This window comes from Schistocerca americana, chromosome 2 (assembly GCF_021461395.2).
Source record: "Schistocerca americana isolate TAMUIC-IGC-003095 chromosome 2, iqSchAmer2.1, whole genome shotgun sequence".
Classification (NCBI taxonomy): Eukaryota; Metazoa; Arthropoda; class Insecta; order Orthoptera; family Acrididae; genus Schistocerca; species Schistocerca americana.
The window spans coordinates 328,226,037-328,253,901 of record NC_060120.1 but is presented as its reverse complement, the minus strand read 5'-3'; the positions used below and the strand labels follow the sequence as shown (position 1 = coordinate 328,253,901).

General features: G+C 39.1%; 1 protein-coding gene across 1 annotated transcript in view; it reads right to left on the bottom strand.

Moving 5' to 3' along the window:
• Positions 1-27,865, bottom strand: part of LOC124594804 (peroxisome assembly factor 2) — a 153,457-nt gene that overhangs the window by 4,882 nt on the left and 120,710 nt on the right. Inside the window, exons 8-9 of the mRNA XM_047133234.1 lie at positions 24,659-24,775; positions 8,990-9,067 (exon numbers count right to left, since the gene is read on the bottom strand). Of these exons, the coding sequence (XP_046989190.1) occupies positions 8,990-9,067; positions 24,659-24,775 (195 nt within the window). The remainder of the gene's footprint in view (positions 1-8,989; positions 9,068-24,658; positions 24,776-27,865) is intronic.

Sequence of the window (27,865 nt, the reverse complement as noted above, 5' to 3'; positions counted from 1 at the left end):
CTGAATAGAATGAAGTCTTCACATTAGCAATTATAATAGCACAGTTTCAAGTCTACCAAAGTTTTGTTGATTTTGTCACCAACAATAATAATCTCCCTGGCAGTTGTGGGTACAATGAGCATAAAAATTAATGTTGTTGTTGTTGTGATCTTCAGTCCAGAGACTGGTTTGATGCAGCTCTCCATGCTACTCCATACTGTGCAAGCCTCTTCAGCTCTGGATAACTACTGCTACCTACATCCTTCTGAATGTGCTTAATGTATTCATCTCTTGGTCTCCATCTATGATTTTTACCATCCACACTTCTGTCGAATACTAAATTGGTGACCCCTTGAGGCCTCAGAACGTGTCCTGCCGACTGATCCCTTCTTCTAGTCAAGTGGTTACATGGTCTATCCATCTAACCCCCAGTATTCCCTTTAACACCACGTTTCAAAAACTTCTATCTCCTCTTGTCCAAACTGTTTATCATACATATTTCACTTCCATATATGGCTACACTTCATACAAATACTTTCAGAAAAGACTTCATCACACTTAAATCTATACTCGATGTTCACAAATCTTTCTTTTTCAGAAACCCTTTCCCAGCCATCATCAATCTACATTTTATATCCTCTCTACTTCGACCACCATCAGTTATTTTGCAGCCCAAATACCAACACTCATCTACTATTTTAAGTCTCATTTCCTAATCTGAAGCGAGTGAGGTGGCGCAGTGGTTAGCACACTGGACTCGCATTCGGGAGAACGACGGTTCAATCCCGTCTCCGGCCATCCTGATTTAGGTTTTCCGTGATTTCCCTAAATCGCTTCAGGCAAATGCTGGGATGGTTCCTTTGAAAGGGCACGGCCGATTTCCTTCCCCATCCTTCCCTAACCCGAGCTTGCGCTCCGTCTCTAATGACCTCGTTGTCGACGGGACGTTAAACACTAATATCCTCCTCCTCCTCCTCCTAATCTGATTCCCTCAGCCTCACCTGATTTAATTCAAGTACATTCAATTATCCTTGCTTTGCTTTTGTTGAATTTCATATTATATCCACCTTTTAAGACACTGTTCATTCCATTCAAAATCTCTTTCAAGTCCTTTGCTGTCTCTGACAGAATTACGTCATTGGCAAACCTCAAGGTTTTTATTCTTCTCCTTGGATTTTAATACCTACTCCAAATTTTTCTTTTGTTTCCGTGACTGCTTGCAAAATATGCAGATTCAACAACATCGGGGATAGGCTACAACCCTGTCTCACTCCCTCTTCAAACACTGATTCCCTTTCGTGCCCTTCGTCTCTTTTAATTACCATCTGGTTTCTATAGAAATAACCTTTCACTCCTTATATTTTACACCTGCCGCCTTCAGAATTTGAAAGAGAGTATTTCAGTCAACATTGTCAAAAGCTTTCTCTAAGCCTACAAATGCTATTATGTAGGTTTGCCTTTCCTTAACCTATCTTCTACGATAAGTCATAGTGTCAGTATTGCCTTGCATTTCTATGGAATCCAAGATGATCTTTCCTGAGGTCAGCTTCTACTAGTTTTTCCATGCGTCTGTAAAGAATTTGTGTTAGTGTTTTGCAACCGTGACTCATTAAACTGACAGTTCGGTAATTTTCACACCTGTCAGCACCTGCGTCCTTTGGAATTGGAATTATTATATACTTCTTAAAGTCTGAGAGTATTTCACCCGTCTCCTACATCTTGCTCACCAGATGGAAGAGTTTTGTCATGGCTGGCTCTCCAAAAGCTATCAGTAGTTCAAACAAAATGATCTTTCAGTGCTCTGTCAAATCCTTCACACAGTATCATATCTCCCATTTCATCTTCACCTATGTCCTCTCTCACTTCCATAATACTGACCTCAAGTCATAGACCCTCTACATACTCCTTCCACATTTCTGCTTTCCCTTCTTTGCTTAGAACTGGTTTTCCATCAGAGCTCTTGATATTCATACAAGTGGTTTTCTTTTATCCAAAGGTCTCTTTAATTTTCCTATAGGTTGCATCTATCTTACCCCCAGTGATATATACTTCTACATCCTTACATTTGTTCTTTAGCCATTCCGCTCAGCTATTTTGCACTTCCTGTCAATCTCATTTTTGAGACATTTGTTCCCTTTTTGCCTGCTCCATTTACTGCATTTTTATATTTTCTCCCTTCGTCAATTAAATTCAATATCTCTTGTGTTACCCAATGATTTCTACTAACCCTTGTCTTTTTGCCTACTCGATCCTCTGCTGCCTTCACTATTTCATCTCTCAAAGCTACCCATTCCTCTTCTACTGTATTCCTGTATGCCAATCATTCCCTAATGCTCCCTCCGAAACTCTCTACAACCTCTGGTTCTTTCAGTTTATCCATATCCCATCTACCTTCCTACCATTTTGCAGTTTCTTTGGATTTAATCTACAGTTCATAACCAATAAATTGTGGTCAGAGCCCACATCTGCCCCTGGAAATGTCTTCTCTGTCTTACCATTATATAATCTATCTGAAACCTTCCAGTGTCTCCAGGCCTCTTCCACGTATATAACCTGCTTTCATGATTCTTAAACCAAGTGTTAGCAATGAGTAACTTATGCTCTGTGCAAAATTCTACCAGGCAGCTTCCTCTTTCATTCCCTACCCCTAGTCCACATTCACCTACTATTTTTCCTTCTCTTCCTTTTCCTACTATTGAATTCCAGGCCCCTGTAAGTATTAAATTTTCATCTTCTTTAACAATCTAAAAACTTTCTTTCATCTCATCATACATTTCTTCAATCTCTTCATCATCTGCGGAGTTAGTTGGCATATAAACTTGTACTACTGGGGTAGGGGTGAACTTTGTGTCTATCCTGTTAACAATAATGAGTTCACTATGCTGTTCATAGTAGCTTACCTGTGCTCCTATTTTTTTTATTCAATATTAAACCTACTCCTTCATTAGCCCAATTTGATTTTGTCTTTATAACCCTGTATTCACCTGTCCAGAAGTCTTGTTTCTCCTGCCAGTGATCTTCACTAATTCTCACTATATCTAACTTTAACCTATCCATTTCCCTTTTTAAATTTTCTGACCTACCTACTTCATTAAGGGATCTGATATTCCATGCTCCAATCCGTTGAATGCCAGTTTTGTTTCCCCTGATGACAATGTCTTCCTGAGTAGTCCCCAGCTGGAGATCCGAATGGGTGACTATTTTACCTCCGGAATATGTTACCCAAGAGGATGCCCTTATCATTTAACCATACAGTAAAGCTGCATGCCCTTGCTTTCAGCTGTTCACAGTACAAGCACAGCAATGCTATTTTGGTTGATGTTGCAAGACCAGTTCAATCAAGCAACCAGATTGTTGCCCCTGCAACTACTGAAAAGGTTGCTGCCCCTCTTCAGGAGCCACATTTGTCTGGCCTCTCAACAGATGCCCCACCATTGGGCTGCACCTACAGTATGGCTATTTCTATTGCTGAGGCACGCAAGCATCCCCACCAATGGTTAGGTCCATGGTTCATGGAGGGGTAAAAATGAGTATCATAAAATAATTAAAGAGCATGGATGTAAGCTGTGAAATACAAATACAGCTTGAAATAATAACCCATCTACAGTCTGGTGACCATATAGTGACAAACCATCAATACTGAAAGGGAAAAGTTCCAATTAATTCACAGATATTGGTACCCTTCTCCATTTTTGTTGGCTACAACAGAAAAAAAGGAAAGCATCAACTGAACTTGCCCAACATTAATCATTCACATGTTAGCAAGTGTTCAGAAAGATTATCAAGGATTTTTACATAATATATGAAATAATGTTTCTTGTTGTGTAGATTCATCTCTGGAATACACTGGCAGCTTTTCTGCTCACATGGAGAACTGTCTGTTGTCATTTATGACTGGTTACTGCTTGCAAAATGGTAACCATTATGAATGTGTTTGTTGGTAGGTGAAGTGTTAAGAGAGTGCTACTTTACTCAGAGAGCTTCTACCTGTATATAGTACATGCGTAGTGAGGCAGGATATTCCTCCCCTGTATAAAATCATCACACAACGAACACCATGGTTGGAAAATAATCATTTCCCTGAAAAAAGCATAGAAGGATGGACATGCTGTTTATGTTTTCCAAGGGCAAAAATAGTCTTTTGCCACAATGAGTCAAAGTATACAAGAGAATTGATCCACAATCTTTTTCTACATCCCATTAAAGTAGAAAAGCTTTATCACAATTTGAAACAAACAGAAGTATATCCTCCACTATCCTGTGGTAACATAAATAAAGAAAACTAAGCATTCCTCCGCAAACATGAGCAAGAAGAATAATACAAAAGCAGATAACCTCTTTGAAGGTCTTGGAATTCTTAAAGTCACTTTTCTCAATATATTTACTCCACAATGGCATATGTTCCTAAAATCAGTTTCATATGAACAGTTACTTGCACAACTATAATTCAACAGAAAAATATAATTCCTATGTAGACTTTGTCTCCTGGTTTAGAGTAAACACACAGAAAGAAGTTTGGAATCCTTAAAAATTCAAAACAAAATTAAAACATGCTTTACAAGCCATTTCTCTTATGTAACATCTGATTACTGAGATTCAAGGATTGAATATTCCTATTAGCTGCATCACAAATAGCTATGTTCATTGCAAATAGGTTTCAATACTTGTAGCATTTAGCTAACAGATATTCTTTGATAAATATTTAACTCATAGTAGTAGCTAAACAGCAAATACTTACTACAACTGAAGAAGCAGTGTCCGTTTTTCCTTAAGTAGTGATTTTACTGTTAATTTTATTATGTTAAATTTAACCAGTCTGAGAAAAAAAAAACATATATAGCAGGCAGCGATACTTCATCACTGAGATAGTGTACAGAAATTATTTCTTATACAGATTCTTCCCTTTTTCAGTTTACAATATGACACATTCTACTTCCCTGAAGGTTTTCCACCTTGATGGGATCTATGGAGCATGAGTCAGTGAATGAATGGAGGAAAGAACAAATACATACAGGTTTGAAAAAAAGTATAGTTTTCTTTATGTAAATCAGAGAAAAGAGAAAGAAACATAAATTGAAACAGAAAAAAATCTTTGTTAATTTCTCAAGGAACCTAAATTTCAGTATCCTAATCTCTTATCCAGAGTAGTTTGTCTTACTGGTTATTCATAACAATCTCAAGACTAGGTTCAACACTGGTAACTAACTGTTATGAATAAAATCTAATTTCGTTCACATATATGTTCAAATGGCTCTAAGCACTATGGGACGTAAGTCCCCTAGACTTAGAACTACTTAAACCTAACCAACCTAAGGACATCACACACATCCATGCCCGAGGCAGGATTCAACCCTGCAACCTAGGCAGCAGCGCAGTTCTGGACTGAAGCGCCTAGAACCGCTTGGCCACAGCAGCCGGCACATATATGTCAATTAAGATTACATTACATTAGAATAGTGAAGTGTGTGACATGGCAGTTAGATGTTTCACATCTGTGTTACCTAGTCATTAAGAATTATGAACACGAAAGCCAGTTTCTATACATGGAGCTAGGTGCACCAGAAGTCTGGCAAGGAGTAAAAAGTATGCCAGCATAGTTTTCAACCACTCCAACTCTATTTGTGTATGTGAGGAACAGCTATTAGTTACCTCTGCATAGCACAAAAGACTCTTAATTTTACAGTCATGGTCATTATGAAGTATGTGCGGAAGGAAATTCTATATTGGTTATTCTTCAAAAATTATTTTTGGGCTCTTAAGAGTAAGCTATTTCATCAAAGGATTTGTTGGAATACCTACACTATTCTGTGCTGACTAAAGGAGTCTAACAAGCTGTGCATTTCTTGTCTGAATCTCCTCTATCTCTTTAATTAATCCAACTTGCAAAGGGTTCCAGACTGATGAACAGTACTCAAGCAGTAATCAGCAGTGAGTTTTAAATGTAACATCCAATGTGCCTGACTCATATATTCTTAGGATTCTTGCAGTGAACCTCATTCTGACTTATGTCTCCCCACAACCATATGTATGTGGTTTTTTCATCACAACTGATCCAGATCACTGTTTGTAGATACTTGACGATTGTGACTGTTCTCAGTAATTGATTGGTTATGATGTATAAAATAAATATTATACATTTTTGTTTGTTTATTCACATTTACTTACGCTGAGGACCAGCTGTTGGTACTTGCATTCAATGTTCATCATCTGCAGGTATTCTATATTTTGAAATAATTTTAAAAATGTGTGATCTCCCTAAACATATCTGTGACAATTAGGAAGAACTTCAGAGAGCTACTGAAATTATCAGAAGGTCATTTTTACACATTGTGAAGAGTGACTGATCCAGCAAATTTCCTTGAATTACTCCATATGTTACTTCTACTTGTCATATCTCTCTATTGTGAGTATGATACCAAGTTCTGTTTGCTAATTACTCTTCATACAATTGTCCATGTGAACTGATACTTCATAAACACATTTTTCTTTTTAAGCAGCAGTACAGGTGTTCTAACTGCCACCAATTACAAGTGTCCAGTGGTCACATGACAAAGAAATGCTGAAGAAATATGCTAAAGGTCTTGCACGGGATATTGTTACTAATTGTTCCTGTAAATTTTCATTCAAGTTAATTCCTGTTTATTGTGTTAATTGCACATCCATATGCTTCCTCCTGAAGCATCAGTAAATGAAAGTCTGTTGTTGCTTTTAGCCTCCTAGTATTTTATAGTGTGAGACACAGTGGCCAGTGGCAAAGTTCCAGATTATGGTTGAAAAGGTCTGAGGTTCAGTCCCCAGTGAGTCTTACGATTTTTATCAGTCAGTCATCACTTCTTTCAGCTATGGCAATGTTTGTTACCATGAAAGACTCTGAGTTGTACTGTGGTTTGAAGTCCATCTTAAACTGCAGATTCACCTTAACTGCTGGGTAAGTAAGTTCAAAGGTCAGAGGAAAGCAAAAGCTTGTAGTAAGACCATGCCTAGTAAAGAACTGTGATATTCAAACCCAGCTTCACGTTGATGACAGCTTTGCCATCTTTATTCCTTTTCACTGCATTGAAACATGAAACACGGAGATGAATTTCAGGATAAATAAAGAGGAGATTCTTCAGCTTCTGTAGTCCTGTTTTCCTCATTAGATGATCCAAAAGCAAAAGTTATCAACATACCATAATAAAAGGACAGTCTTCATTCACCAGAGAAAATGTGGGAAAGAAGGATACCATTAAAAATGACAACAGAGAAAAACAGAAACAGCACAGGCAAGAGAAATGAGACCCAAGATACTAGACACACTTCCTCTACTACACTTTGGACCCTTCATTATATACCATACAGTGGCTTTCAGAGTACAGAAGTAGATGTAGATCTATATTTTCAACCTGCTTTCGTTGTACACTGAAACAAGGACAATACTTCATAATATCACGCGTATTGAAAACCAGAGCAGTAACATACCTTTCAATAGAATGACATGTCTTCAGTCCATTCAATTTTGTTCTGAAATCCATGCCACACTGGTCATGCATTTGTGAATAAGCTAAGCACACAATTTGTTCAGCTACACATTTAACCATCAGCTACTATCTCAACAGTGCATTGGAGGAACAACTGTTAGTATATCACCACATAACCTCAAACATCTCTAATTTTACCACCAATGCTCATTATGAAGATGTATGCTTGAGTAAGTAATACCTCTCTTGCCCTATCTTTTACTAAGTATTCTTAGAATTTTAATAATAAGTTTCTCCACAAAATGCAACACCTTTCCTGTGGCATCTTTTAATGAACTCTGTTGAACTTCTTGAAGCAAATCTATGATAAAGTGTGCAGCTTCTCTCAAAATCTTTTCTGTCCTCCAATCCAGTGTGGTAAAAGCCCAATACTGAAGAAACAGAGGATGAGGGTTTTGTAAAAGAGATTCTCCTTGAATGACTTACACTTCCTTAGGATTTTTCTGATGTGTATCAATTGCCATCCACCTTTTTAGAACATCTTCTATCTGGCCACAGTCTTATCTGCATCAAACAAGCTCATTTTTTTGTTAACTAGACAGCAGTTCAGAACTGAATCAAAGACTCTGCAGAAGTTGAGGAATGTGTATTAATTTAGGTCCCAGTATCTGCATTATTTTGGGTCTCATAAGCTAAGGAGTGAGTTGGGTTGCACATGATTAGAGTTTACAGAATCCTTGTTGGTTTTTACAATGAAATTACTCAGTTTTCAGAAAGATCATCAGAGATGATCATACACATGTGGCAGATTTATACAGCACATTAACTCCATGCTGTGCAGATGTTCTTTGACTCTTCTTAAAAACTTTAATAGCTTGTGATAATTTCTAATCACAGGAGACTCTCCATTGTTTCAGAGAACTACAATAAAGTGATGGTATTAAAAGGGCCAGTTCTTTCGTGCAGCAATCAGCACTGAGTCTAAAAAGTAACCAATACAGTGGCCTTCCCTCCGCCTGCAGTTACTTACCACTATATCTTGTCATTTTGTGTCCATGCACAAATCAGAACTAATCTTCTGCAGGTAAACAATTTTACAAGATAGAATTGTTGTTGCTTATTATTCATGTAATTACTGCCAGTATCAATAAAAGCTCACTAAGATTATACTGCACTATCTTTCACAGCATTAATTTTCTTCCAAGTTCAGTTATTAGTTGCTATAAGAGCCTTGTGCCATACATACCACCACCACCACCACCACCACCACCACCACCACCACAGTCTTGGACCTGAAACCAATTTCTGACATTCTACAGCCACATAACCACATCTTCATCTCAAAACTTTTGTGCTATTTCCAATGATTCTTCTTTATCCCATATGTGTGTTTCCTTTACATACAATGAAGGCGAGAAGTAAATAATATCGTCAAACTATCACTAAACAGCACTTCCTTGAACAACCTTCCTGTACCTTAATGGAAAATTTACTGTGAAATAATTCCAATGAGTATGATCTATCCATAAATGTTTTTGTTTCTCTTCACTTACTTTCTAGTTAAGGCCTTCAGCACACTAAGTTTTGTTTCACTGTCCTCACACATTCCAACATAGAGCAGTTTATCAAACCTGTCAACAGAGAGAAAAAATGAGAATGTATGAGGTATAAGTTTAGCTTGAATATGAAATTTTTCTAAGCTAATTTCTATATGAGCTATTTAGGATGTTTATGGTTTTGTGACTAGAATGTAACACTGTTTGAACCAGAATTAATGAATCTACTAAGCAAAGCAACAAAAGGGATAGCACAAACAACATCTAAAAAAATTGGTTTTAATTAACAGTTTCATCTCAAACAACTGAAAGACAGGGAGCAGAATGAGCTTGAAAATTGCAGGAGATGGAGAGAAGGAAAAGCTGCTGGAAACTATGCTTCTCAAGTCTTTGGTACAGAGATTGGAGTGATTTTTCCAACCTCTGGGAATGTGCATCTCATTCTTCTTTCTCTATAAAACTTCACAAAAATTTGAGTAGAATTTCCACTCCAATAATTTGATGTATTCAACATAACAATGACACACAACAGAAAAAATTTAAGACAAGAAAAAAAATAACAAATGCTACTATTAAGGCAGCTTGAAAGGTCTGAATTATTTTACATGTGATACAATCACATAACAAATAGAAAACTGCCTACATTGTAAGGCACAATAATTGACTATAATTTGCTAATATGATACTTTGGCTATATATTTTTAAAAATTGTTGTGACAGATGTTTTCATGTCTTTTATGTACATAAACTTGAAGACAAAACAAGAGATCAAGATGATCATGTATCTGAAATATGAGTAAGGAAAAATGCCGTGTTATTTTGAGTGCTCATGTCTTCTGACTGGTTTGCTCCAGGCCCTATGAATTCCTCTCCTGTGCCAACCTCTTCATCACAGAGTAACCCTCACACCCAACAGCCTTGATCATTTGATGGCTACATGAGTATTTCAATCTCTATATTCCCCAACAGTTTTTACTCTCCATGGCTCCCTCAACTATCATGGAAGTTATTCCTTGACATCTTAACCCATGTTCTGTCATACTGTCCCTTCTTCCTGTCAATGTTGTCCATGTGTTTCTCTCATCACTCATTCTGAGGAGAAACTCCTCATTTTCTATCTTATCGATCCTCCTAATTTTCAACATTCTTCTGTAGAACCACATCTCAAATGTTTCAGTCCTCGTCTTTTCCAGTTTTCCTGCAGTCCAGGATTCACTTGCATATAATACTGAACTCAAAGATACATTCTCAGCAATTTCTTGCTCAAATTAAATTCTGTCTTAGGTGCTAGCAAATTTATTTTTGCAAGGAAGGGCCTCTTTTCCTGTGCTACTGTGCTTTTTATATCCTCCTTGCTTCATCTGGCATGTGTAATTTCCTACCAAGATAGCAGAATTCCTTTACTTCGCCTCCTTTGTGATCCCTAATTTTTATCTAAGTATATAGTTAATCTCACTTCTGAAATTCTTCATTTTTTCCTTACTCAGTTTACTCTTAATTGATGGTGTGTGCTCATTAGACTGTTCACTCCATTCAAGAGATCCTGCAGTATTTCCTCACTTGCACTGAGGATAGCAATGCCATAAGCAAATCTAATAATGGATGTACTTTCATCTTGAATTTTTAATCCCACTTCTGAAACTTTCTTTTATCTCTGTCACTGCCTCTTCGATGGACAGACTGAACATTATAGCTAAGTTTGTTAAACCTTTTTAATCTGGGCATTTTGTTCTTAGTCTTCTATTCTTATTTTTCCTTAGGGTTCTTGTATATACTGTTATAGTTCTAGTTTTTTTTATATCCATTGATCCATGATTTTAGACATGTTATGTTGCAAATTTACACAGAAATAAACAAATTTCTTGGAAATTTGTCATTTGATACATTAAATAATTTTGTAATATTTTTACTCAGTGAAATATTATAGCCTGCACTGATTTATGTGACAGTTTAGTAAACATAGGGAAACTCTACAGTCTATTTTTTTTTTTTTTGTACTACTAACAATAATAAGTAATACAATATTTACTTGAATCTAAGCCGCACTTTTTTCCGGTTTTTGTAATCCAAAAACCCACCTGCAGCTTAGAATCAAGTGCAAAGTAAGCGGAAGTTCTGAAAAATGTTGGTAGGTGCCGCCACAACTAACTTCTGCCGGTGATTATATGTATCGCTACACAGGCATGCTTTGCAGGCACGAAGATAAATACTGGTGCTGAAACCTCTGTGTCAGTAAATAAATTAAAAGAAAAGGTAGAAGAATGTATTTATTATGCCATGTATTCTTTCGTGTTTGCTGCTATCTCATTTAAATCCTGTCTGCCTAATAAACTACAAAACTAGAGAAAGACAACAGCAAACGTGGAAGAATATACATATCATGTCATGTTTATATTCGTATTATTCTTATGCTGAATATTATTATTATTATAAGCGTGTGGCATTGGTGGCCGGGAGACCCCTCGTGGGGCGGTTTGGCCACCGCTCCACAAGTTCTTTAACGCCACTACAGCAACTTGCGAGTGAATGAGGATGAAATGATGATGAAAGACACACAACACCCAGTCATCTCGAGTCAGAGAAAATCCCTGACCCCGCCGGGAATCGAACCCGGGACCCCGTGCGCGGGTAGTGAGAACGCTACTGCAAGACCACGAGCCACGGACTGATGAAAATTGATACAGTTAGAAATGAAGCACCACAACTGACTAGATTTTTAAATCTAAGATGAGTAATTTCTGTGCAGAATGTAATGTACTAAAGAGGCGTCTGCAAAGATTTTCAAACGTAGAAAAATTTTCACTAAACTCACGTTCAGAACATTGTCTATCCTACGCAGTCTATTATTTGGTTATTGTTGATCATTATCAAAGAAAGTAGCAGTGTAAGTAACAACAAATAGCAGCCTCCTGCTATTGTTTCGCTTATGAGATATCTTTTTTGTAAGCGGTAGTAGCGTGCGGAAAAGCAAGTCATTCCGCGAGCGGCGACAGGTCATGAACACTCATTATCAGAATGCGACAAACAATGCATGACACAGTACAAGAATGCATTTTCAGCTTAGAGTGACGTAAACACCTATAAAAACGAGAACAGCACTTATCAGATCAAAGTAAAATAAGCAATCAATTCAAACCAGATGAAGCACCTGATAAAGGAAGGGTACCCGTATAAACACGGACGGAGCGCCTGACACATAGCAATGGCTACTTGGTAAAGCTTAACTGTTAAGATTACACTCAAACCAAACTACTGTAGCTGTATCTTCATCCATTCGACCTAAATTGTGCCTCATGTTACAATGGACCAACTTTGTTTCAATTTGGAGGTGCGGTCTAAATTTTTTTTTTCCCCTTGAATTTCGAGTCTCCAATTTCAGGTGCGGCTTAGATTCGGGAAATTCTTTTTCCCTTGATTTCGAGTCTCATTTTTCAGGTGTGGCTTAGATTCGAGTAAATATGGTACATTTAGAAGAACTGAAGACTAATTTTTTTAGTTCATCTGTGTTAAACTCACTGCACAGAAATAATAGGACATTTATACATTATTGCAACACTACATCATGGTCTGTATGTTTTCTTCAGTATTTTCAGCACTACAGTTTGTTTTCCTTTTCCTTATTTCAGGAAAATTTGACATTCCAACTTACATTTGTCCTATGGATTTGCCAACAAGTACTGCTTCACCATACACTAGCACCCAGAGGTGGTGTGTTCCTTGACTTTTCTTTTGAAGGTGCTCAGTTCCTTTACGCTCTTGATGTTAGATGGTAGTCTGTCATAAAACAAGCTTCTGCAGCTGTAGGGTCTCTGACTGTCACTTTCAATCTTTTACCACAGGTGTGGTAATTTTCTCCGGATGTTGTGTTGTGGTCATGAAAGTCTCTGTCCAGAGATGCTGTACAATCTACCATTAGAAGTATTGTCTAGTATATGAACAAACTTGGTACAGTTAATATTTTAATTCCCTGAATTAGTTTCTGCAGGATTCCCAAGACTTCAGTTTATCTATGCTTTCTTTTGAAGTTTTAGGATTCTTTGTACATGTACATCTGCTGCACCACCCCATATTGGGATACAGTACAACGTGTGGGAAAATAAGTCCATAGTACATTTTAAGTAGAGTTTGTGTGTCCACTGTGTAGCACATTTTTTCATTAAAAACGTATTTGTACTTATTTTGGAACAGATCCTGTCAATGTGGTTTCCCCATGACGGAAATTTGTCCACGTCTACACCCAGAAACCTGTTACAGTCCACTGAATCTAAGTGTATATCCCCAACAAAGAGAGTAAATTCCTCTGCTCTGTTGGTTCTGTTTGTTTTGAAATTTGTATACACAGTTTTCTTCCTGTTGATCAATAAGTTATTTTCTGTAAAATACCTTTCTGCCATTTGCAAGTTCTCACCGGCTCTTTTTCTCCAACTCCTTCACTAAGTCACTACATACTCGTAAAGTTGTGTCATCAGCATACATGATCACTTTTTCATTTACAGCAGTGGGCATATCATTTATACATAAGATAAAGAACAGAGGCCATAATACTGAACCCTGAGCTACTCCATATTTTACCTGCAGAAAATCAGAGTAAACATTTCACTCTGTATTTCCAAATTTATGGTTTTATTTTAACACAATGTTGTCCATTTTCAGCAAAGGTTTTTATAATATCAGCAGCTTTCCCTCTTACACCACAGCAGTCCACCTTCTGTAGAAGAGTTTTATGGCACACACAGTCAAAAGCTTTTGAAAGGTCTGCATAGATGCTACATACTTTCTTATGATGATCCAATACCTCACTGACGTGTGTTATGAAGTTTGTCACTGCAGTCTTAGTGGATCTTCCCTTTCTAAACCCATGTTGTGCCTCATTTGAGATATTATGCTTCTCTATGAAGTTTATAAATCTATTTTCAATCACTGCTTCTACTATTTTAGGCAGAACAGGTGTGATCACTATGGGCCTATAGTTTCTGGAGTCTCCTTTATCCCCTCGTTTTAATAATGGCACAACTTTACTTATCTTTAAACATTTCTGGAGTACTCCTTGCTTCATTACTACATTTATCAGGAATGCTAGAGGCTTAGCAAGATATCTAGTACAGTGTTTGACCATTTTTGCTGAGATGCCATTCAGACATTCTGTATTTTTATTTTTAGTACTCCAATTTTTTGTAAGAACTTGCAATTCATCTGTAGGGAGGACGTATAAACTCTCAGCCACCTTTTTGGGACTTTTCATTCTTTTTGGTACAGATTTTTTTTGTTTCAGAAGTTTCTCCACTACAGCTGTGTAGTGCTGGTTGAAGATATTGTACACTTGTTGTGGATTGGTCACTTCTTTCCCTTCAATGCATGCAATTCTTTTCTGTCGTCATAACTGCCGTCTGTGTCATGTCTGCTGTGCAGCGAGCTACATTAATTTAAGTATTAACTGTATTTTTCTTACTTGTCACTTCCTCTTCCGTGTGTTTTTGCTTTTAGGAAGCTTTAATTGTCGAGTGCTAGTAATAGCGTTCCATAGATTTTGTGTTTGTTTTGAATGCAGTCAGAGAGAGTCCCTTTAGTCAGCCACAGTGCCAGTAGTGCTAGTGTTTGTTTTGAATACAGTCCAGAGACAGGTAGTGCTATTTTCATTGTTTTCTACAACTATCAGCCGCCTTTAGTGAATTAGCAGTCTAGTTAAAAGTTGATTAACTCTCTACAGTAAATTGATTTCTTAGGATGGATAGGATGTGTGACTGCTGTGTACAGACGCAGGAGGAGCTGGCCACTGTTTGTGAACAGCTGAGCGTGTTGATGGCCGCTGTCAGCCGTCTTCAGGCTGCTGCCTCAGAGTGTAGCGGCAGTGGGGAGTCTGGTGCGTTGCATGGTACACCCCAGGTGTTACATGCTTCACCCACTGTCCCTGCTGTCGAGACATCTTCATGGGTACCGGGCACGGTTGGGCCACCCTCTCCCCAAGGGGAGTGGCGGGTTCAGTGGCGTTCGCGGCGCATGAGGCGGAGGGTCAATGTGGAGGCTGGCCGTGTGGCATCGCCCACTCTGCCTGTGAGTGGACATGTGGCCACTCCTTCAGCAAGGTCCGAGCAGGCACACGGGGGGAGGGGTTTATTAGTGATTGGGAGCTCCAATGTTAGGCGGGTGATGGAGCCCCTTAGGGAGATAGCGGAAAGGTCGGGGAAGAAGCCCAGTGTTCACTCTGTCTGCTTGCTGGGCGGTCTCATCCGAGATGTGGAGGAGGCCCTGCCGGCGGCGATAGGGAGCACTGGGTGCACCCGACTGCAAATTGTTGGTCATATCGGCACCAATGACTCCTGCCGTCTGGGTTCAGAGGTCATCCTCAGTTCATACAGACGGTTGGCGGAGTTGGTGAAGGCGGAAAGCCTCACTCATGGGGTGGAATCTGATCTAACTATTTGTAGTACTGTTCCCAGAACCGATCGCGGTCCTCTGGTTTGGAGCCGAGTGTAAGGCTTAAACCACAGGCTCAGACAATTCTGCGGAGATCTGGGGTGCAAATTTCTCGACCTCCGCTATCGGGTGGAGAAATGTAGGGTCCCCCTGAATAGGTCAGGTGTGCACTATACACAGGAAGTGGCTACAAGGGTAGCGGAGTACGTGTGGAGTGCACATGTGGGTTTTTTAGGTTAGAGAATTCCCTCCCTAGGCCCAACAAGACGCCTCCTGAGACGCAGCAAGGTAGGAGTAGGCAAAATGCAACAGGGAGTAACAATATTAATCTGCTAATAGTAAACTGCGGGAGCATCGATAGAAAGGTCTCAGAAGTGCTCTCATTTATAAACGGTCACAATGCCCACACAGTACTAGGGACAGAAAGTTGGCTGAAACCAGATGTAAACAATAAAGAAATTCTAAACTCAGATTGGAATGTATACCGCAGAGACAGGCTGGACAGTGAAGGGGGAGGCGTGTTTATAGCGATAAGAAGTGCAATAGTATCGAAGGAAATTGGTCGAGATCCGAAATGTGAAATAATTTGGGTGAAGGTCACAGTTAAAGCAGGCTCAGACATGGTAATTGGATGTCTCTATAGGCCCCCCTGGCTCAGCAGCTGTTGTGGCTGAGCGCCTGAAGGCTGCTTTGGAAAATATTTCGAGTAGATTTCCCCACCATGTTACAGTTCTGGGTGGAGACTTTAATTTGCCGGATATAGACTGGGAGACTCAAACGTTCATAACAGGTGGCAGGGACAAAGAATCCAGTGAAATTTTTTTAAGTGCTTTACCTGAAAACTACCTTGAGCAGTTAAACAGAGAATCAACTCTTGGTGATAACATATTAGACCTTGTGGTGATAGACAGACCAGAACTATTTGAAACAGTTAACGCAGAACGGGGAATCGGCAATCATAAAGCGGTTACTGCAGCAATGATTTCAGCCGTAAATAGAAATATAAAAAATGGTAGGAAGATTTTTTTGTTTAGCAAAAGTGACAAAAAGCAGATTTCAGAGTACCTGATGGCTCAACACAAAAGTTTTTTCTGAAGTACAGATAATGTTGAGTATCAGTGGACAAAGTTAAAAACCACCGTACAATATGTGTTAGATGAGTATGTGCCAAGCAAGATCGTAAGAGATGGAAAAGAGCCACCGTGGCACAATAACCACCGAGTTAGAAAACTGCTGCGGAAGCAAAGGAAACTTCGCAGCAAACATAAACATAGCCAAAGCCTTGCAGACAAACAAAAATTATGCGAAGTGAAGTGTAATGTGAGGAGGGCTACACGAGAGGCGTTCAATGAATTCGAAAGTAAAGTTCTATGTACTGACTTGGCAGAAAATCCTAAGAAATTTTGGTCTTATGTCAAAGCGGTAGGTTGATCAAAACAAAATGTCCAGACACTCTGTGACCAAAATGGTACTGAAACAGAGGATAACAGACTAAAGGCCAAAATACTATATGTCTTTTTCCAAAGCTGTTTCACAGAGGAAGGCTGCACTGTAGTTCCTTCTCTAGATTGTCGCACAGATGACAAAATGGTAGATATCGAAACAGACGACAGAGGGATAGAGAAACAATTAAAATCGCTCAAAAGAGGAAAGGCCGCTGGACCTGATGGGACACCAGTTTGATTTTACACAGAGTACGCGAAGGAACTTGCCCCCCTTCTTGCAGTGGTGTACCGTAGGTCTCTAGAAGAGCGTAGCATTCCAAAGGATTGGAAAAGGGCACAGGTCATCCCTGTTTTCAAGAAGGACGTCGAACAGATGGGCAGAACTATAGACCTATATCTCTAACATCTATCAGTTGTAGAATTTTGGAGCATGTATTATGTTTGAGTATAATCACTTTTCTGGAGACTAGAAATTTACTCTGTAGGAATCAGCATGGGTTTCGAAAAAGACGATCGTGTGAAACCCAGCTCGCACTATTCGTCCATGAGACTCAGAGCGCCATAGACATGGGTTCCCAGGTAGATGCCGTGTTTCTTGACTTCCACAACATGTTCGATACAGTTCCCCACAGTCGTTTAATGAACAAAGTAAGAGCATATGGACTATCAGACCAATTATGTGATTGGATTGAAGAGTTCCTAGATAACAGAATGCAGCGTGTCATTCTCAATGGAGAGAAGTCTTTTGAAGTAAGAGTGATTTCAGGTGTGCTGCAGGGGAGTGTCGTAGGTCCGTTGCTATTCACAATATACATAAATGACGTTGCGTATGACATCGGAAGTTCTTTGAGGCTTTTTGCGGATGATGCTGTGGTATATCGAGAGGTTGTAACAATGGAAAATTGTACTGAAATGCAGGAGGATTTTCAGCGAATTGATGCATTGTGCAGGAAATGGCAATTGAATCTCAATGTAGACAAGTATAATGTGCTGCGAATACATAGAAAGAAAGATCCCTTATCATTCAGCTACAATATAGCAGGTCAGCAAATGGAAGCAGTTAATTCCATAAATTATCTGGGTGACGCATTAGGAGTGATTTAAAATGGAATGATCATATAAAGTTGATCATCAGTAAAGCAGATGCCAGACTGAGAGTCATTGGTAGAATCCTAAGGAAATGCAATCCGAAAACAAAGGAAGTAGATTACAGTATGCTTGTTCGCCCACTGCTTGAATACTGCTCAGCAGTGTGGGATCCGTACCAGATAGGGTTGATAGAAGAGATAGAGAAGATCCAACGGAGAGCAGCACGCTTCGTTACAGGATCATTTAGTAATCGCGAAAGCGTTACGGAGATGACAGATAAACTCCAGTGGAAGACTCTGCAGGAGAGACGGTCAGTAGCTCGGTATGGGCTTTTGTTGAAGTTTCGAGAACATACCTTCACCGAGGAGTCAAGCAATATATTGCTCCCTCCTACATATATCTCGCGAGGAGACCATGAGGATAAAATCGCAGAGATTAGAGCCCACACAGAGGCATACCGACAATCCTTCTTTCCACGAACAATAAGAGACTGGAATAGAAGGGAGAACCAACAGAGGTACTCAATGTACCCTCCGCCACACACCGTCAGGTGGCTTGCGGAGTATGGATGTAGATGTAGATGTTTTCATTTATATAGTTCCAGACTGTTTTAGAGATGTTAGAAAAAGTTTGTATTTCAGATTTTCGGTGGCTAGTCCTTGCTTTTCTTATCATCCTAGTGTATGCTTTCTTGTTGCACTTATAACCCTCATGAGTTGACCTGCCCTTTTCCTTTCTGATATGTTTCAAAGAGTTCAATCAGTTCATCTCTCCCCCCCCCCCCCCCCCCCCCCTGCAGTGAATCATTTTTTGTTTGGTTTACCCCTAATAGTTCTGAATATTTTAGGACAGGCTGTATTTACATGGTGTCTTAATACACCGCAGACAGATTCCCAGCTCTTATCTACACCGTGCTACATGTACATACCATCCCAATTTTCTTCTTTTAGCAAAAATTCTAGACTCCTCAGATTTTTCAAGATTAGTTTGTCTAAATTCAACCACTACATTTTCCTCAGTTTTTATGTGATCTCGCAGTTCAAATGTTTGTCCAAAATGGTCTGCAACAGTAGTATATAGAACCTGAACTTTTTGTCTCTCTTTAGGTATATTTGAGAGCAAGGACTATTAATGTGATAGATGTCTCTGTATGTCTTGTTGAATTTGTTGCATAATACTGGAGATTGTATGTCCTTATAATGTCTTGAAAACTTCTTGTGTAGCCACTGACTTTAAGCACATCTATATTTAAGTCACCAGCTATTATTACATGAGTGTATTGCTTCGAGACTTTATGTAGTATCACATCAATTTCCAGTAAACTTTTTTCAATGCATGAGCTTGGTAATCAGTATATTCTTATTAAAAGGCATTTTTCCCCCATGAACTTTATTTATACTGCTGCTGATTCAAAGCAAAATTCTGTACAGTTTGTGATCTGTCAACTGCAATCCCCTATTTTGCTGTCTCCATATACTGCCACTCCCCTACTTTTATGCACAGTTCTGCAGTAATATGCTACATTTTTATAACCCGTTAGATTGAAGACCTTTAATTCATTCTCATTTAAACCATACTCAGTCATTATGAAAATTTTGGGAACTTAAGCAGCTAATAACACTTCTAATTCTTCTGATCTGTTGTATGCACATTGAACATTTTGATGCAGTATTTTTAAATGGAATTTCTTTGAATCTACTGCTGTATTAGTCATACTGTTTTTTTCCTACCTATGTGTATCAAAAATTTTGGTCCTTTTGTGAGGGCTTCCTGTTCTTGGTGCTTCTTAACATGGGTCCAGGTGCTGCTGTAAATTGCCCATCTTTCTCTACAGCGTGTGCCTGTTTTGCTCAGTATATCCAACATCTTGCATGTTTTTACATTATTGAAGGCTTTTTCAAAGTCAATAAATCTCATGAATGTGTCTTGATTTTTCTTACATCGTGTATATTAAGCACAATGTCAGAACGGCATTTCGGATGACTTTACTTTTTCTAAAGCCAAACTGGTTGTTATCTGTCCATTCTTTTGTATGTTATTCTTTTAGCACCTTTGATGCATGAGCAGTTTAAGCTGATTGTGGGATAGTCCCTGCACTTCTCTGCCCTAGTTAACTTGGTAGTTCTATGGATGATATTTTTGAGCAAGTCTGGTGGTATGTTTCCAGACTCATAGAGTCTACAAACCAAGTTAAATGGTAATTTGGTTGCCAGTTCCCCAGTTATTTAAACAAAAATCCAGAGGAATGTTATCTAAGCTTTCTGCCTTATTTAATTACAAGTCTTCCAAAGCTCTAAATTTTTTAATGCTGAATCCCCTATGACTTCGCCATTAACTCTTGTTTTGTCTGTTATTGCATCACCAGACAGTTTTTCTGCCTCACAGATGCCTTCAACATATTCTTTCCACCTATCAGCTCTCTCCTTTGTGTTTAACAGCATAATTCCTCTTGAAATCTTAATTTTATTACTGCCTTTTTTAAATTTCACTGAAGGTTGTTTTGATTTTTTTCTATGCTGAATCAGTACTCTGATGATCATTTACGTTTGTATTTCTTTGCATTTTTCCAGCAGACATTTCACCTTAGCTTCCCTGCTCATGCCCTATGTTTCATTCCTAAGTGACTTATATAGTCGTATTCCTATCTCTTCCTGAACATTTTTGTACTTCCTTCTTTCTTCACTCAACTGACATGTTTCTTCTATTAGCCAAGGTTCCTTTACAGTTACATTCATTGTATCTATATTTGTCTGACAACTTCTGTGACCGATATTTTTAGGAATGTCTATTTCTCTTCAACAGAGCTGCCTATTGTTTTATTCATTATAGTACCTACAGCCTTCGAGAACTTCAAATACATTTCATGATTCATCAGTACTTGAGTATCCCATTTACTTCCACACTGATTCTTCTGGACAATTCTCTTAAACTTTTGCCTACACTTCATCTTTACTAAACTGTGATCTGAATCTGCATCTGTTCCTGAGCATACATTACAATCCACAGTCTCATTTCAAATCTCTGCCTCATCAAGATGTAATCCAGTCTGAAACATTCCCTTGTCTACAGGCCAATTTGAAGTAAGCCAACTGATCTTGGGATTTTTGAACAGTGTATTCTCTATTACTGCATGAAATTTATTGCAGAACTTATTTTGTCTCAATTTTCTGTTATTCCTAAAATACCAAGTCCATGAATGCCAGACAGACATGAATGGAACAAGATAGATAGGTAAGAAAACTGAAATACACAAATAATAGTCTTGCTCCGAGTCTGCTTCAAATAAAAACAATGGACTGTCTTCCGATTCCTGTAGTTGATCCCACTCTCCCATAGAATGATAAACATTTTATTCCTTTCCATATAATCAAACGCATTATCCAAATCTAAAAATTATTTCCTTGTTTAATGGAAAATGATGCTATGTTTTTGATTAATGACTTATGGTAAAAATAAACTGCTGTATACCATTCAGCATCTTTTTCTTCTTCTACTGCTACTTCTTTTCAGTTTCCTGAGTTAGGTTTTGAATCAAGAACCTCCATTTATATCTGTGTCTTCACTAATCTTCTCCTTCTTTAAGTACACCTTCCCTTTTCATCACCTTCTCTATGAATTCCATCACCTTCTCTATGAACCTCTACATCTCTTTTTGGGTCTTCTTTGTGATTTCTTTCTAATTAAGCTTTTAGAAATTATGTTTTTGGCACTCTTTCCTCTTCCAGTCTCACCATATGCCAATATCACTTCAGCTTTGTTGTACACTATTCAGTATTTTCTGTTCTCCAATTACTTAATGCAGTGGTTGTGACATGTTCATTGTAACCAAGAAAACAGACAACTGTCTTCTTGGATGTACCGTCTGTAAGAACCATTTTCATTGGTATCAGTTCATCTTGCAATACTCAAACAGTTGACTGCTGCTTAGTTTCTGGCTTATATAAATTTATGCAATATTCACTTCCATTTATGATGTTGTATAAAGATTTTGTATTTCCTTGGTCAAATGTTTTCAGCATTTCCCTACACCAGTTGACATGAGCATGTTTTTGAGTTTTTATCAAATTATGAGGAACCCACCGACAATTTGAGACCCTTCACACCTGAGCTTGCATGATAACCATCAAATAAAGTTCTACTGTCACACATTCTATTGAGGTGTCACAGGGTGTGGGATTGCGATACTGTCTGTTCATGTGGGTCTGATCACTCAATAATATGGGCCCACTGAGGAGATAACTGACAGAAAATAGTTGAAAAATGGCAGCTTTAGGACAGAGAGAAAAAAGTGTCATGTGAGTGCCATGAGGAAAAAACCTCTGTGGCAACTGGACAAATAGGAAGGGCAGTTGATGGACTTGACTGCTACCTACAAAAGATCACCAAAGGACATGGCTGAGTTAGTAGCAGGTATCATGCAATTTGCTCAATACCTGTTCCATTGCTCATGAATGTCATAAAGATTGTTAGTCCTTTCTACGTGGCAGTCCCATGAGCTACTTAGAGCACCTGAGTCACTAGTGGCTATGGCACTCACAACTGCTTCAACCTTGTGGTCATCAGTGCAGCTTCTCTCAAGCACTGCAGGAGCTGTGCTGGCTGTGGTTGTCCTCGCTGGGCATTGCCGCACAGTTTGGGGACCTCTGTGTTGGGATTGTCACCATACTGTCAGTGGGATGATGAGACAGCAGGTCTAAGGTTGGCTGGAACCTCCTACCTCCTCCACTCTGTCATCCCTCCTATGCTGCATCACAAGCCACGGCCACTCCTCCTCTCCATTCAACCTGGTGACCCAGTGATGGCGGAGCTGTGCTATTACAGCTTCACCTCCTGCAAGGTGTCTTGGTTGCTCAGCCACAAGGGGGTATGAATTGCACTTCCTCCTTCTGTGCCTTGGCCAGTCTGGAACCATTATAGAAATCTTGAAAAGCTTTGCAGCCTTCCAGCCAGCAACATGGTCAACACCACAGCTGCATCACTGTGGTGGTTTGCTTTTCCTTCTCTTGCAAGTGCAGCTGGCATGGGGACCAGCACACTTTGCACAAGTTTCCCACCTAATACAGTGATTAGTCATGTGAACAAAGCCTGCACTGAAAACATATGCATTTTGTAGGTGAATATTTAAGCAAAATTGAATGTACTGCAGTATTTGAAATGCCTAGGGATGTCTCTATGCAACATAAAGTCACATGTTGATCCTCTACAATCATGCTGTACACAGCACTGACGTAACTAGAATGAGATTTTCACTCTGCAGTGGAGTGTGCACTGATATGAAACTTCCTGGCAGATTGAAACTGTGTGTCGGATCGAGACTCAAACTCGGGACCTTTGCCTTTCGTGGGCAAGTGCTCTACCAACTGAGCTACCCAAGCACAACTCACGCCCCGTCCTCACAGCTTTACTTCTGCCAGTACCTCGCCTCCTACCTTCCAAACTTTACAGAAGCTCTTCTGCAAACCTTGCCGAACAGCACTCCTGAAAGAAAGGATATTGCGGAGACATGGCTTAGCCACAGCCTGGGGGATGTTTCTAGAATGAGATTTTCACTCTGCAGTAGAGTGTGCACTGATATGAAGCTTCCTGGCAGATTAAAACTGTGTGCCGGACCGAGACTCGAACTCGGGACCTTTACCTTTCGCGGGCAAGAGCTCTACACTCAGCTGCAGAGTGAAAATCTCATTCTAGAAACACCCCCAGGCTGTGGCTAAACCATGTCTCCGCAATATCCTTTCTTTCAGGAGTGCTGGTTCTGCAAGGTTTGCAGAAGAGCTTCTGTAAAGTTTGGAAGGTAGGAGGCGAGGTACTGGCAGAAGTAAAGCTGTGAGGACGGGGTGTGAGTCGTTCTTGGGTAGCTCAGTTGGTAGAGCACTTGCCCGCGAAAGGCAAAGGTCCCGAGTTCGAGTCTCAGTCCGACACACAGTTTTAATCTGCCAGGAAGTTTCATATCAGCGCACACTCCGCTGCAGAGTGAAAATCTCATTCTAAAAACATCCCCCAGGATATGGCTACGCCATGTCTCCGCAATATCCTTTCTTTCAGGAGTGCTAGTTCTGCAAGGCTCGCAGCAGAGCTTCTGTAAAGTTTGGAAGGTAGCAGGCAAGGTACTGGCAGAAGTAAAGCTGTGAGGACGGGGTGTGAGTCGTTCTTGGGTAGCTCAGTTGGTAGAGCACTTGCCCGCGAAAGGCAAGGGTCCCGAGTTCGAGTCTCGGTCCGACACACAGTTTTAATCTGCCACGAAGTTTCAGTACTGACGTTATTTGAAACAATGCGTGATTTTAGTCAATCTACACAAAATTCATCATTTACTGAAGCACAAGCATGAGGAAATTTTGAAAACCAGTTGCAAATAGTCTTCCCTGAAGGGCGACTGATCACCAAAAGTTGAAGGTAGTGATTTGAGGCACTGTTATTGAGTTAGGCCTTTTAGAAAAATCATAAAAAAAACCATGTGAAATTTCCACCTTTTCACAAAAGCATTCCTTTAAACCCACAATTTAAACAAACTACTGAGCTGGCATTGTGCTAACAACAACAAATGATGAAATTCAAAATAACAGTACCATCATTTTAAACAGCTGCAGAGTTCTATAGAAATAATGAGTGAAATAAAATAATTTATTCTAAAGAAATACACACTGTAATAACAAGATCTCATAACTGACAGCAACATACTTGTTTTCTTGAGAGTTTAGATTCTTCCATCCACTTTCCTTACCTTCCTGGTCTCAAGAGAGCAGCATCAATCAGGTCAGGTCTATTTGTTGCTCCAATGAGAAATATCTGAGTTGACTTTTGTACACCATCCATTTCTGCCAAAAGTTGTGAAACTACCCTGCAATAATTGACAAACTTATCCAATCAGTTTTAGTGGAAACTTCCTTGTCTCTGTAAATATGATAAATTTGTCTCTGTAAATCCGATAAAAAAAATTCCAAGTAATTTAAATGTAGATAAGCTATAGCATTGACTATATCACTTGCTTTAATGCAAGAATAATATGGTACTGGTGTTGATATTCTTCTCAGGTCTGCACTTAAATCTTAAAAATAGCAGTACAAACACAATCTCTAAGAACACATTTGGCACAATAATTACTTTATCAAAGAAAGAGGGAGACATTGACTTTATGAGCAATGCTATTGGGCTGCCACATGCTAAAAGGATGTTAAGGCTCTGTAGTGACCATATTCAATATGTTGTTACAATTTTTCTCTATGCTAATGAAACTGACATGGATGTGGTGGTGACCATATTATCCAAGCAGATTTGTTCCAAAGTTAGCAGTTGTGTATCTGCTTTGAAGCAGTATTAGCTCAAGGTGTGCAAATTACCCAGATTATATTCATTCAGAATTTGAGAGTGAGATCACTTACCAACTTCCAACAAACTTTATACATACTTCAAACCTCTTCAAAACTTTTTCTCTCTAACACTCCTTCACAAAATAATGAAAGGGAATAGGCTCATTGCTCACTACAGTCTCATTGTTCCTGCAATAAAACTTCAGGATCAAGTGTGATGTTTTATTTTATTACTTCTTTTCTACTAACTGTACGAGGCTTGTTCAAAAATTGTGGAACATTCATAATTTCACACCAACAGTGTGTCGGGGTGAAATACAGTTGGCATCCCTGCACACGCTTGTATTTGTTGTGTAGCTGTTGGAAGTTTCATTGTTGTACATCCGTTAGTTATTGCTCGGTGCTGTGTTGAACAGAACATTGTGCTGCACAGTTTTGAGATGGCAGAGTTACAGGATCAATGGGTCTATGTTAAATTTTGCATGAAGATCAAGAAAACCTTTACAGAGACACACCAAATGAGGAAGCCTACAGTGATGAGTGCTTAAGCCATACTTGGTGTTACAAATGGTTCACACAGTTTAAAAATGGCCGGACAGAAGTTAAAGATGTACCTCATTCAAAATGCCCTTCAACATCTACTTCCGGCACCCATGTCAGGAACATCAATAAAAGGATTAGTTCATCATGAATTTGTGCCACAGGGACAAAATGTTAACTGGTTGTACTATCGGGAGGTGTTGGAAAGCCTGTGAGAAAAGTGAGAAGGAAATGGCCTGAAATGTGGGCGAGACAATTCATGGCTCTTGCATCATGATAATGGACCTGCACATTCATCCCCATTGGTGGGTGACTGCTTTTTAAAAAAAAAAAAAAGATTCAGGAGACGATATGATGATACAAGCAGATTCAGAAGGATGTAGGTTGTAGTAGTTACTTGGAGATGAAGAAGCTTGCACAGGATTAAGTAGCATGGAGAGCTGCATCAAACCAGGCTCTGGATTGAAAACTACAACAACAAAGCATTGAGATGCATCAAAAGCTAGCTTTTCTTAAAACATAGTGCAAATTACCCGGACGATAGTCATCCAGTGCTTGACAATGAGAGCAGGTAGTGCCTTGCAATAAACTTTAAAAATAATTTCAAACATTTTCTGAACTTGATTTACCAGTGTTGGTTTCGACTTTTTCATTAGTCTAATAATAAGACTGAATAATCCAAAACCAAAAAAACTAACATAATTAGGACTTTGTATCTTCAACCATGTTGTTTGTATTGCTTAATGTCAAATATTTAACAGATTAACTCATTTGTAAAGTAATCAGATGTTTGAAGTTGTTTTATACATGGGAGTTCAATTCCTTAAGGAACTGGGACTGGGGGCTGGGTTACTGCTTTATAAACATTTCCCTAAGGAAGGCGGTGAATTGGTCAACACAATGGAATTGCTTTCAAAAGGAGCAGGGTTTAAATATATGTCTGGACATGATGATTGGATGCCTTCCCCTATTCTTCAAGCAAGCCAGTACACTGTCTGTAATAGCACCATTAGAATATTAGGTTGATGCATAAATTTGTAGTAATTTTGCTTTACATGTTGTTATTCTAGTCACTGTGTGTTTATTTATCAACTGTCATTTGTTATCTATAGCTCACTGTTACTATTTGAGTTTAAATATTGTCATTTTGTTATTTAGAGATAGTAAGTGGAGCTGTGGACATTACAACATGAACTGCAAAGTGGAGAAATCAGAACTTTCCGACACATTCTTTTATTAGAGTTCAATAGAGGCGTGACAGCAATGGAGGCAACCAGAAACATTTATGTCATGTATGGGGGTACTACTGTTGGACAGAGAATGGCAAGAAAATGGTTTTCTCATTTTAAGGAGGCTCATTTTGACATAGTGACTCTTCACATTCAGGATGATCTTTGGGGTCTGATGAGGATAGTTTAAATGCATTAATCCACAATGATCCACATCAGCATGCTAGAGAACTGGCAAATGTGATGAACAGTGATCATTCCACCACTTGCAACATTTGAATGCAATGGGGAAGGCTCATAAAATCAGGAGCATGTGTACTGCATGCTCTAAGCCAAAATCTCAAAAAATTTGCCAGTGGCCGTATGGGCATCCCTGATTGCAATTGTCTCATGAACAACATCAACCACTCCTATCCTGTTTCATTACTGGTGACAAGAAATGGCGTCTTTATGATAACATAAAGCATATGGAAAAGAAAGGATTGGTAGAGCCCAAACAAAGCAGCAATCCCCATACAAAGACCTACATGCATCCATAAAAGACAGAGTTATGTATTTGGTGGAACAGAGATTGTCTGTTGCATTATAATTGCTTCCCCGCAGTGTAACCATCAGTGCTGACATTTATCGTCAAGCACTGACATGTTTTGCACACACAATCCCAGAACAATGATCAGGAAGACTGCGTGAAGTGCTGTTATACCATGATAATGCCTGCCCACATTCTGCTAGACCGACAAAATGCAAGATACAGGACTTGGGTTAGGGAGTCAGCTTATTCACCTGATCTTACACCCTCAGGTTTTCACTTTTTCCACTCTCTATCCAACAACCTTAAAGGAACTTCCTTTC